Source organism: Camelina sativa, chromosome 20, assembly GCF_030686135.1.
Source record: "Camelina sativa cultivar CO46 ecotype springtype chromosome 20, ASM3068613v1".
Classification (NCBI taxonomy): domain Eukaryota; kingdom Viridiplantae; phylum Streptophyta; class Magnoliopsida; order Brassicales; family Brassicaceae; genus Camelina; species Camelina sativa.
The window spans coordinates 1700676-1713455 of record NC_141899.1 but is presented as its reverse complement, the minus strand read 5'-3'; the positions used below and the strand labels follow the sequence as shown (position 1 = coordinate 1713455).

General features: G+C 39.4%; 4 protein-coding genes and 1 pseudogene across 5 annotated transcripts; 1 reads left to right on the top strand and 4 right to left on the bottom strand.

Moving 5' to 3' along the window:
• Positions 1-26: 26 nt before the first annotated feature.
• LOC104768659 (cytochrome P450 77A4) lies at positions 27-2017 on the bottom strand. Its single transcript, XM_010492678.3, has one exon. It carries the CDS (start codon positions 1669-1671, stop codon positions 133-135), a length of 1539 nt encoding a protein of 512 aa, XP_010490980.1. The 5' UTR covers positions 1672-2017; the 3' UTR covers positions 27-132.
• Positions 2018-3708: 1691 nt separating this feature from the next.
• Positions 3709-5601, bottom strand: LOC104768658 (cytochrome P450 77A4 pseudogene; annotated as a pseudogene). The gene has a single exon (XR_015593923.1). The product of XR_015593923.1 is annotated as a cytochrome P450 77A4 pseudogene (transcript).
• A 333-nt stretch (positions 5602-5934) lies between these two features.
• Positions 5935-8892, bottom strand: LOC104768657 (8-amino-7-oxononanoate synthase). The gene is made up of 10 exons (XM_010492676.3): positions 8392-8892; positions 8119-8249; positions 7927-8034; positions 7592-7830; positions 7475-7516; positions 7143-7230; positions 6920-7053; positions 6490-6729; positions 6345-6413; positions 5935-6259 (listed from the first exon to the last, which is right to left on the bottom strand). The coding sequence occupies exons 1-10, from the start codon at positions 8639-8641 to the stop codon at positions 6127-6129; spliced, it is 1434 nt and encodes a 477-aa protein (XP_010490978.1). The 5' UTR covers positions 8642-8892; the 3' UTR covers positions 5935-6126.
• Positions 8893-8994: 102 nt separating this feature from the next.
• LOC104768655 (uncharacterized) lies at positions 8995-10461 on the top strand. The gene has a single exon (XM_010492674.3). It carries the CDS (start codon positions 9025-9027, stop codon positions 10336-10338), a length of 1314 nt encoding a protein of 437 aa, XP_010490976.2. The 5' UTR covers positions 8995-9024; the 3' UTR covers positions 10339-10461.
• LOC104768656 (uncharacterized) lies at positions 10341-12476 on the bottom strand. The gene is made up of 8 exons (XM_010492675.3): positions 12194-12476; positions 11973-12090; positions 11742-11797; positions 11600-11647; positions 11399-11496; positions 10822-10891; positions 10620-10730; positions 10341-10538 (listed from the first exon to the last, which is right to left on the bottom strand). The coding sequence occupies exons 1-8, from the start codon at positions 12311-12313 to the stop codon at positions 10488-10490; spliced, it is 672 nt and encodes a 223-aa protein (XP_010490977.1). The 5' UTR covers positions 12314-12476; the 3' UTR covers positions 10341-10487.
• Positions 12477-12780: the final 304 nt, after the last annotated feature.

The window sequence follows — 12780 nt, the reverse complement described above, 5'->3', positions numbered from 1 at the left end:
CTATGGTAGTTTTGGTCATATTCGTATTGTGTAGATATGGGTACTTAAAAACTTTATAAGCAATAACTCCTTACAATAATGGTTAATATTCTTATAATGAAAACAAAAATAAAATACGTAAATCTAAATATTTTAAATCCTTGGTTTGACCATAGCTCTCAACGGATTCTTCATAACCACCGTAAACTCAGTTTTCCCGGTGAAATCAATCTCACTTCCTGTCGGATACGCACTCCACTCGAACTCCTGAACCATCCTCGCAAGCATCAGATGCACGTGTACGGTTGCCATTGCAAGCCCAGGACAAATCCTACGTCCCACACCAAAAGGAATCATCTTCACTCCAGTAATCCCGGTTATGTCAGCATTCTCCTTACCCAACATAAACCGGTCCGGGTCAAACTTTTTCGGGTTACTCCAAATTCTCGGATCCTCACTCATACCGGGAAGATAAACCTCGACGTTAACGCCGGCGGGAATATCGTATCCACCGAGCGTCGTCGTCTCCGTGACGGCATGCGTCAGAGAAAAATAAGTCGGCGGATGTTTCCGGAGAAGCTCCTTAACAAAAGCTTGTAAATAGACCATTTTATCCACATCTTTCTCATCAACGCTACGATCATCTCCCACCGTTGATTTAATCTCATCGTAGAGCCGAGATTGAATCTCAGGATTCGCAATCAGCTGCGCTATCCCCCACTCGATCGCTGTCCCCGTCGTATCCGTACCACCGTTGAGAAACTCGGAACAGAGCGTCACTAGCTCTTCGTTAGACGGCGTCGTTTCACGTCCTTCGATTTTTAAATCAAAGAGCGTATCCAAGTATGAGAAAGACGACGCCGTTTTATCAGATCCTGGATTCTGAATCGCTCTCCGCCGTCTGTCGATAACTCCGACGACGTAATCGACCTGTTCACGGCGGACTTCAAGAGCTCGTTTCCTCTCCTTGGAAAAGAACGGAGCGAGGATCGGAAGGTAATCGTCGATTCGTGGATCAACGGTCATCAGCACAGTTTTCATAATCTCATCCATCTTATCGATGGAAGCTTCGTCCATGACGATACCGAAACACATCTCTAAGAGGATACAAAACGCAGCGAATCTTGCGTTTCGAAGCACCCAGATGAGTCCCTTGTTCTCTCTAGCTTCAGATTTGATCCTGTCTATGAGCTTATCCATTGAGGATTGTCTCAGAGATCCGAACTCCTTGAGACGTGTTGAGCTAAGCATGTTCTGAACCATGTTTCTTCTCAGTGACCTCCACACGGGACCGTACTTGGCGGCGTTGACTGTGAATTTGTCGCAGCTGAAGATTGTTCGGGTCGGACTCTCGGCGGGTCGGGTTGCGAACAGGGGTCCGCGTTTGATTAAAGCTTCGTGGACTAGATTTGCGTCGGAGAGGATGATCATTGTACGAGTACCCATTCTCACTGTGAGAATTCCTCCGTACTTTTGCTTAAGCTCCTCTGCGTATTCGAAGAATGACTTACCGGAGCGGGCGAACTGGAATAAGTTTCCGACCACCGGCCAACCTGGTGGACCTGGAGGTAGGTTTAAACCTCTCTTTGAGGAAGAACTCCATCGAGTGAGGATGAAAACGAAACCTGAGACGATAATGGCGAACAAAGTATAACCAAGAGAAGTTGGAACTAAGGAGATGATTTGAGACATTTCTTTCTTAGCTCTGTTTTTGTTTTCTTGATGAATCTAGCAGTAGAGATGATGAAGATGAAGATGAAGATTTTATAAGAAGAGAGTGAAAGCATGCAAAAAGATTTTGAAATTAAATGTTAAAAACTTATTGGGTTGGAATTTGGTAAAAATCATTACTCAACAAAATAGTCAAAATTGTATAGCTGCTACCTGAAACAGAGGCATAATTAATTGTGTTTTAAAAGTAGTACTAATTGATTCTAATTTTGCATGTATGACTCAAGGAAGATAAACACTTTGTTTATATTTTCTCAAAATAGGATCTTTCACTAATCATAAAACTTAAATAGTGTTTACATTTTAATATGTTGAGACTATTATTAGTTGGCTCGGTGATTATATGAGGAATACTTGAATTGTGTATTGGCCCTATCTGCAGGGTGTGTTTTTTTTTTAATTAAAATGACATGAATGTGTTTACAACTTTAGGTGATCCGTTTAGAACACTCTTTTATTGAAACAAACAACGTTTAAATTCATAATTGATTATGAGAAACCTACAACCATGGACTGATTGTTACAACAAATAGTCAAAATAGTAAAGGTGAGATCTCTGTCAGGTAAGAAGAGTAATGAAAGAAAAGCTTAAACAGGATACTGTATGTCCCAAAATATGTAATGCTGGTCATTAACTAGATTATAATGAAAGCAGATACAAAAACTTATTTTTGGTAGTATTGGACTTGGACCTACATATGAAACATATCTCGGTGAAATTAACAGTTTACACATGTCAGAATCTTTAGTGGGAGAGTTTTCTTTTCTATGAGGTGTTTACATCATCAACACTTAAACATTCAACAACAAAACACGAGTTCCAATTAGACATAATTTCATCGATACATGTTTTAAGAAATGTTTTTTTTTTGTTATATGAGCAATCTATCTATCTAAAAGTCATGAAAAACTAGCATCTTTCATCAATGTGTCGGCATATAGATGTTAGGTCAAAACATTTACTTTAAATTCGTTTTCCTATCAGGTCCAGTTAACATGATTAAAAACACAAGTGATTGTATTTTTCTTTACTTCATTTGTCAACAGCTGAGATTATTAAGACGTGGGGGGGTTGTTTGTTGGGGAAAAGCTGAAAAATACAAATCAATGAACGTTACTATCAGAATTTAAGAGTTTTTAGACAGACAAAGAGAGAGAGAGAGAGAGAGTGATGCGGCAGTTCCTTAGCCTTAAAATTAAAATCCCAAGCAATGGCCATCGCTGATGAACCACACACATAGCTCTCTGCTTTTACTTCTCCGGTCTCCTTCCATGGAGTCTCCAAATTCGTATATCAGTTCAAGAAGCTCACTCAGTAGCTACCTTCTTCCTACTAATAAATACAATTTGGGACTTTAGGAGTTTTCTGTATTATCAGTGCATGTCTTTTCTATTTATTTATTGCTTTCCAACTGTTCCTTTGAATAAATTAGTAACCTGGGAAATCTAAATGTCTTCAGAAAGCCATTTAACTCACTCACTTTCCAATTTTGGTAGACCCAAAAACAATGAATACAAATACTAGTGTGTATTGTTAGCTAATCGGAATTTAACATCATATTATATATTATGCCTTCAAAATGAAATAAAAATATATTAAAAAATGTGTTTGACTTGGTTGGAATTCAATTAACTTGTCAGATATTTCAACTGTTACTCATGAGTAGTAGTAAATAAGGAATTCTACAGACTGGTAAAAGCTTATCTGTTTTTTTAAAAAGTAGATAAAACGTACTCCAAAGTCCAAATATGTATACAAAAAAAAGATGGTTTAATTAAGAATTAATAAAGTCAAACCGGACCCTTATTCCTTGAGAGTTGACAATAGATCTCTAACCAAAGTAAACCGAAGCAATCCAAAAATCAATTTAACTTAAATCACCTGAGACGAACCAAGGCTGGTTCAGTAACCAGTTAAGCCAACTTTATTTGGTTTAGTGCTTTATACTAAGCTGAATTTGAACACAACATTTATTCAAAGCAACTAAACCAAAAAAGTAAACCGAAGTTGAAAGGCTTTACTCAGTATAATTGAAGAGTAGCAAAACAACATTTAAATAAACCACAATAAATCAGACAATACAGTATGTGAATTTTCTTTTGAACCGGGTTTGGTCAAGTTAAAAAAGAGTCAAAGACGTGAAATCCACGAAACTTAAACCCTAGCTTTAACCCTAGCTCTCAACGGATTCTTCATCACCACCGCAAACACCAACTTTCCGGTGAAATCCACTTGGCTCTCCGGCGGGTACGTGCTCCACTCGAACTCTTGAACAATCCTCGCCAGCATTAGCTCCACGTGTACGACCGCCATACCAAGCCCCGGACAAATCCGACGACCAATTCCGAACGGCATCATCTTAACTCCGGCAACTCCGGTTAAATCAGCGTCTTCTCCACCTGTAATAAACCGGTCCGGGTCAAATTTATCCGGTTTAAACCAGATCTTAGGGTCCTCACTTATACCCGGAAGATAAAACTCAACGTTAGCTCCAACGGGAATATCATAACCGGAGAGATTCGTCGGCTCCGTGACGCCGTGAGTTAACGTGAAATACGTCGGAGGATGTCTCCGTAGAAGCGCCTTAACAAAAGCTCGTAAAAAGACCAATTTATCCAAATCTTTCTCCTCAACACTACGATCATCTCCCACCGTTGATTTAATCTCATCGTACAGCCGAGATTGAATCTCAGGATTCGAAATCAGCTCCGCGACTCCCCACTCTATCGCCGTCCCCGTCGTATCCGTACCAGCGTTGAGAAACTCGGAACAGAGCGTCACGAGATCTTCATCTGACGGCGTCGTTTCGCGTCCGTGGACTTTAAGATCGAATAAAGTATCAAGATACGCAAAAGACGACGCCGTTTCATCGGATCCCGGATTTAAAATCGCCGATCTCCGCTTCTCGATGAATCTGACGACGAATTCAACTAATTTCCGGCGAAGTTCGAGAGCGCGTCGTCTCTCCTTGAAGTAAAACGGAGTTAGAATCGGAAGGTAATCGTGGATTCGTGGATCGACGGCGATTAAAATCTCAGTCATCATCTGATCCATCTTCTCAATCGATGCTTCTTCCATCTCGACTCCGAAACACATATCTAACAAGATACAAAACGCAGCGAATCTTGCGTTTCTCAGAACATATACGAGCCCGTCGTTGTTCTTAGCCTCCGATTTGATCTTCTCAACGAGCTTATCGATTCCGGTTTTTCTAATCGGACCGAATTCTTTTAACCGGTTTGAGCTGAGCATGTTTTGAACCATGTTGCGTCTCAGTGATCGCCACACGGGACCGTACATAGCGGAATGGACTGTGATATCGCTGGAGCTGAAGATTTTACGGGTCGGAGTTTCGACGGGTCGGGTTGCGAATTGGGCCCCGCGTTCGATTAAGGCTTGGTGTGCGAGGTTCGAGTCGGAGATGATGATCATTGTTCTGATTCCCATCTTTAGTGTGAAGATTGGGCCGTAGATGTTTCTCATCTCGTCTACGTATTCGAAAAACTGTTTACCGGAGCGCGCGAACTGTAACAGATTACCAACCACGGGCCAACCCGGTGGACCCGGTGGGAGGTTCACGGGCTTCGATTTGTGACTGAGGCGAGTGAGTGTGTAAACCAAACTTGGTATGAGGATTGCGACAAGAGTGATTAAGAAGACACTATCGGAGATTTCTAACATTTTCGAGTGGTTTTGAGTACTGAGGTTTTAAGCTATGGATTTTGAATCAATGATGAACAAGAACTAGAAGCAATTTTGCAACTGTTTTGATGATATTATTTGGATCAACATATGTATATGTATTTATATGCTAGTGTTGTTAGAAAGCTTTTGGTGTAACGTATGAGAGTATGTGTATCTTTGATTTGTATTAATATATGTTCTTGCTTATAAAATCTTGATGTGTTTATGTTGTTAGAAAACATAGTATAACGTATGGCGAAATTTCTAAATATATGGTTTTGCTTGAAAAAAAAAAAAATACATTCTCCACTCATTTGGTATTAAGTTGAATTTTGCTTTTAGTTGGGATTGGTTACCGTTTAAAACAAATACGGAGAGTAATGGCAAAAGATACATAACCGAATACAGAGAAGATGAATGTTTGTTTTCCCGCCTCTGCTCCTTTCTCGTATTCCCGCGGTCAGCTCTACGATTTGGGCTTGTGATGCTTTTATCAGTTGGGCCTTTTTGCTTTCATGGCCCGAGGAAACAATGTACCCTTTGACCAATGTTTTACATACATGATGTAATATATGTTCAAATATATTGCTCCTTCTGCAAAGTAGGAGGGATTACAACTATACAGTACATGGAACTCTCTTCTAGCTCAAGTGATTATTATTCGCTGACACTGACAACAATTTTTGAAGTAGATTTTAGAATTATTGAGACAACAGCAAAATGGTTTTGTTTTAGAGTTTGGGAAAGATAAAGGAAGGAATGTGAATGGTGGTGGTGTTGTCAAAGTCCAAACATGAAGAAAGCGCAGTGATGAGTTTCTTCACATCTTCTGTGGTATGTGCTGCACTCAGTGTCACCCTTAGCCTGAAATTGAATTCCACAACAACATATGATGAGTTTCACCTGAAAATGATTCAACGAATATTGATATTAAAAGTTTCTTCTTTACCTGCAAGAATTGGCTGGCACTGTGGGTGGTCTTATTGCCATTACATGGAAGCCTGCTTCTAATAGATACCTGCAACAATGAGAAAAATCAATCAGCTATACAAGTTTGTTTGTGTGTGAGAGAGAGTAAGAAAATGTGTGTGAACCTGCTCGCTTGGAGGGCTTTCTCTTGATTGCCTACAACAAGTGAGATAATTGGGCTTGAGATTTCAACTCCAGATAATGCCTTAAACTCTTTTACCCTTTCCCATATTGCCCTTCTTCTCCATCTCTCCTTCCTCGCCACTACAACTGCTGCATAAGCAGCTGCAGCCATTGGGACAGGGATTGCTGTTGAAAATATGAATGAACGGCCTCGAGACTGTATCAGTTGCTTCCATTTTTTGCTGTTTCCATAAAACAAACTTAAGCTGTTACTACTTTGAAATCTCTGTATGATTTCTAGAGAAACTGAGACAACTCAGACTGATTATTGATTCACTTTATCATAAGCTTTGATGGACCTTATAGAGGTCTCAACCAACACTAAAACATATTCTTGATTCACGAATTTCAGACCACATAGGCCTTTTATACCTGCAAGCTATGAATCCGCCATGACACCCTGCTGCCTTACTCAAAGTGCCCACACATAAATCTACGTCGGCTTCACAGTTAAATTCCTCGGCCACGCCACCTCCATTTTCTCCACAAACAAATGTTCCATGGGCCTGACCGGTCAATATCAATTTGCTTCAGTAAAAAAAGTAGTTGACACCAACATACTAAAATTTTGCTTGAACAGTTTCAACCAACTTACATCATCAATAACTAGGAGGAAGCCATACTTCCTCCGAAGCTGAGAGAGCTCTTCCATTGGTGCAAAGTCACCGTCCATACTAAATAAGCTGTCAAAACCGAAAATGAGTTTCAACCATAAGAACTTCCTTTTATATGTCCACAGTCTAAAACCATCAAAGGCGTTAATAAGCAATCCGAAATGTTTAGCCTTTGTAGTTAGCATCATGAATAGCGACATATAGATGAATAGCAAAAAGGAAAAAACCATGATCAGATAAGAAAGCAGGTTGGACAATTAAATACTACAGCTAAAAATAAGTACAAGAGCAGTAAGTTGCAAATGAGACTGACCTATCAGTCACCACAACCTTCCTCTTCATTTTGCAACTTGATCTGTCCAAACAGTTATAGATGTCATTAATAGAAGATTAGATATCAAGGGGGGAGTTGGGTAAGTGAAGGACTTACAGTAACGAATTAAGGTGATACATGTCACAATGTCGATAAACAAAAACTTCAACATTTCCTTGTCGTTCAGCAAGACGGATACCATCAATAATTGATGCATGATTCAGAGCATCAGAAAAGATGGCCACTTTTTCATTTTCCAGAGGTTTCCCACTAGCAGCCAAAAGAGACGCAACACTTCCAATAGCAACCATTGCAGCCATATTGGCAGCAAACCCAGTAGGACAAACAAGACAATCCTAAAAGGATTAAAAAAACGCATCAGTTGCTTTCAGTTCGAGACATATCAACAGCATGAGACTCCATTTCAAGTATTCAAAGGAAGATTTATTTACCTCCTTCTTTTTCAATTCCGCCAAACTAGACTCAAGCAAACGATGATAAGTGGTGTAGCCACAAATTAACGCAGAACCCTTAGGTCCCATACCATATTCTTGAACTGCCTGTCTTGAAGGAGAAAAAACATAAGACAGTGGAAGAAATCTATACTTTTAGTTTGTTGACATGAAACAGTTTTGTTAACATACGTTTGCAGCAGCGTTTGATATTGTAGGATGTGAGCTCAAACCCAAATAATCATTCCCAGAGAACAAAAGTAGCTTCTTGAATCTCCCCTTTTTACTCTCAGCTAATGCATCTCCACTAAAAATCTCTTCCCCTGTCAATGTAAACTATTAACCACATTAAAAAAAAACCATACCTTTGACTAATCAACTCAGTTATAGCCATCAATTATACTTAACAAACCGTAGCTTTGGAAACTCCGAAACTCTTGGAAAGAAAATAAAAATGAAACGTACCGTTACTGGGTTCATCGTGAAGCCATTTCTGAAATGTGGGTATTGAGACAGAGACCTCGACTGAAGTTCGATCCCATTGACACAAACCGTCGAACACTTCGTACTCATCTCCTCCATTGCCTCTGCTTTTCACCAAAGTTTCTTCATTTTGCTTAGACATACAAATGGGTCTCAAAGATCGAAGAATTTGCCTCGATTCAAGCACATTCACTGCTTCTTCCACACACTTATCCCACGACTTATCCTCCATTCTACTAAAAATTTCAGTGTAACGAATTGTGCTTTTGGGGCTAATTCAAAAAAGTGGTTCGATGGCATGTGAAAGAAGATGACTTTAAGGCTCTTCTGCTATTTCAATTGCGTTAATGACACACACCTGCATCTACATGTTTGAAGAATCCACAAAGTGAGAGAATCTGAGAGGCCTGGGAGATGATGAAGCTTGAAAGCCCATGACAAAGTGAGAGAGAAGATGAGAACAAAATTGAAAAAATTAGAGTTAAGTCACGTGCAAGTCACATGATCGGTTTGTTCTGGTTTGGTTTAGTCCGGTTTACTGTAAATCAGCAAAATCCCAATAAAGACGGAGAGAGAGAGATGATGAAAAAAAACTGAAAAATCAAAAATCAGAAAATGGCGCTGGATGTGAGAATCTTCGAGAACATCTCACCTTCTCGTTTCGTCTCTTTCACAATCCCTAACCCTAATTCACCTCCGTTTCATCTCCTCAGAATCGCCGTTCTCGACTCGCCTGTTCACTCAACCGACTCTTCTTCATCTCCCCGAGCCGTCGCCGCCATTCTCGTCCCCAAGCACCGAGAATCCGATTGGATCTTCTCCACTGAGTCCGGCCATCTACAGCTCCTCCTTAATCTCCCAGACATCTCTCGTCTGTTCTTGATCGGAGATGATCCCGGCGATGGCTATAGATTTCCGGCGGTTTACCACCGACCGACCGGTGAAAACGACGACGAATCTGAGAGACTCGATATGAGAATGAAACCTTTTGTGGTAGCTCTGTCACCTAAAACCCTAACGCGAGACGAAATCGATGATGTTCCTTTCTTGATTTACGATGATAACGTTGTTTCTAGTGTTGAGCTGGAGAGATCCGTCGGACCTTTCGTTGGTGAAATGCTGATTGAAGATGTAGAGATTGAGATCGATGATGGAGTTAGAGAATTCAGAAGGAGATTGAGGTTTAAGAGGATGCCTAATTTAGTCCAATCTGATATCAAAATCATCCCTACAAGTTCTTCGTCGTTAACGAGAACAGAGTTCAATCTTGATCTCACTGAACTCGTGCATCCTTACTTGGTACCAATGGTTGCAAGTCTTTCTTTGATTGATGATTCTCAGAGTGATGATAAGTTCAAGTCTAGACCAAAGGCACTGTGTATTGGAGTTGGAGGTGGTGGATTGCTTAGTTTCTTAAGGATACAATTAGGTTTTGAGGTTACAGGTGTAGAGATAGATCCTGAAGTCTTGAGAATTGCGAGGCAATACTTTGGGTTAGAGGAAAGTTTTGCTCGTGTTCATGTTGAAGATGGTATTGAGTTCTTGAAGAGATGTTCTTCTAGCTGTGGTGATGATGCCAAATTTGATGCTTTGATGGTTGATCTTGACTCAACTGATCCAATTCATGGTATGACTGCTCCTCCGGTTGAGTTTGTGGCCAAAGATGTTTTGTTAGCTGCAAGAACACTTCTTGTTCCTTCTGGGGTTTTCGTTATCAATGTCATTCCTCCAAACAAGACTTTTTACAAAGAACTTCAAGACAAATTTAGAGACGTTTTCACTGAGTTGTATGAGATTGATGTTGGAAATGGAGAGAACTTTGTTCTCATCGCAACCGTTTCACCTAGAGGTCTCAAGAGTGGTTTTAACAGAGAGAATCTTACACCTGCGGTCTCGGAAAAGTTTCTTGATGCTATACGAAGAATTTGAGATCCATTTCAAACAGGAATTTTTCATTGCAAACTTTTCAAGTTTAGTTTTTTGATCCAATGACAAAAGTACAACAGAACTGAATCCTATCCAAAAATAGCTTATCGAAAAAAGTGTTGTTCAGTTTCGGTTTCTTCTCTAGTCTTTCTCTAGTCTTCGCTAAACTTGATCCTCTTCGGTACTGGCTGGGTGTCTCCAACCTGAAGCAGTGACACAAAACATGCAGTCATTAGTTCAGTGTTCAATACGTAATGTAAAGAATTGTGTAATTGGAAACTTACAAGCTCAGGGCATTCATATTGTATTCCAGCAGCTTCGATTCTCTTTCTCCTTTTCTGATCCTTTTTCAGTACCTTCTGCAACATTTTCCTATGTTCTTCCAATGTCCTATCCTGTATACACAAAAACGACAGAAATCAAAGTTTAAGTCACTTGCTCCATGAAATGGCAAACTGATCACAAGAAAAGTGAAAAAAAGATTACCTTGTTGTGTTGTTTACGCTCAATTTGAACCCAATCCACTGGTTTGTAGTTACACTTAAATCCTTTCCACCTACAACAGTCAAGACATAGTTACATAAAGATCCACAACTACACGTAAAGAACAATTCTCCAAACAGTTCTTGCATGTTTTCTCCTTTAAAAAAACTAGAGAGACTCGCTCACCCTACTTTCACACAATAGATTTAACAATGTGACGAGAGAGTATTGAGCCATTAACACAACTAGTGCACAGGAATCACATTGTATTAACCTAAATTTCATGACTCATAAATAAACCATCTCATCCAAGAATTAGACTCTTTAAACACTCTTTTCATCTTTACTTTTATCTCACATCCTATATCCTAAGACACAAATATCATAAAAATCTCACTTTAGAAACCATAACCATAGACATTGACCTTTAAAGCTTGCACCAAACTAGACGAGATAGCATTAGAAAGAGAGCTATTTCATTCAACCAAAGACCATAAGAAGCCAAGCAAAATACCTAACCTACACAAGTGGATATGCCAACTACAAACTTGACAAAACAAAATCGATTTCAGTCACTCACAGATTGGGTTTAACATGCTCTGGTGGAATGACATTGACTTTAAGCATGCTCTCCATCAACAAATAATTATTCATTGCACCCGCTGCAATCTCTGCCACCTGTAGAGAACCGAATCATAAAGTTTAAGAATTGATGCTGGGTGGACGTAGATAAAACATAAGGGTTTCACAATATTACTACAGATTTCCAAGTATCATATACCTCAGGGTCCTCGAACTGTATAAACCCAAAATGCTTCGACTTCCCAGTCTGTTAAAAAACAACAAAATTAATGAGACAAGAACAGCACATAGTCTCAAACTAGAGCAAACAAAAGTAAAAGCATCAATCAATGTATAAACACCTTTTTGTTTCTGGCAACTCTAACTCTCTTAACTGTTCCAAACTGCGAGAAGAAATCTATAACCACCACAACAGAGCAGAATCAGATTATCAAACACATAATCCATAGATAACACAAAAGCGTTATCTATAACCAATCACAACCCACAGAGAGAGAGAGAGCAGAATCAGATTATCAAACACATAAACCAGTCTATGACACAAAAGCGTAATAAAGGTGTAAATTTTGTACCTTTAATCTCAGTCTCATAGAAGCCATGAGGGATTCGACCGATGTATAGCACAGTGGCTTTAGTCTCAAGAGGTGTGGTTGTAACTGGAGCTTTTCGAGCTGGACCTCCTTCTAGTGGCTATCAACAAAAATAAAAACAGGAGCGATTCAATTCAAAGTTAAAAAAAAACCCTAAAAATTAGTCTCAAACGAAATCGAAATAAGAGAAAAGCTAAAAATACCAAAAAATCAGCCGACGGTTTCGGGGTCGGGGTCTGGGGAAGAGGTAGCTGAGAAGAAGCAGCCGAAGCAGATATCTTCTTCATGTTCTTCTTCAGAGCTTTCTTCGCCTTGGCACCCATGGTTTGCTGTCGTCGGCGTCGAGAGAGAGAGAGAGAGAGAGGAAGCGGGTGATTCAATTAGGGTTTAAGCCGCTTAGGTTTTTAGGACCAATTTAATCGGTGGTGAAATATGTTTTCCAGTTATGTCCCTCAACTCCACTCTTTTTGTCTACATGTCACCTATTAATATATTATTACCACTTACTAGCAAAAAAGATGAAAAAATAATTGCAATAAAGGTCAAAAATATTTACATTTACTGAAACAATCACATGTTTATTTTGTTACTTCAAAATTCTTATAAAAGCTTTGAATATTACATAAATTCTCATAATTTTTCTAATAGAATTTTCTCTCCTGATAAGAATATTGTATCATACTATGCTTTATGACAGTTGTCGACATTCTTTTGTCAATACTGTTTAAATAGTTTTGGACATCTTTTGTTTTTAGCTTTCTTTGAATAATAACGATGGTGTTGTCCACAA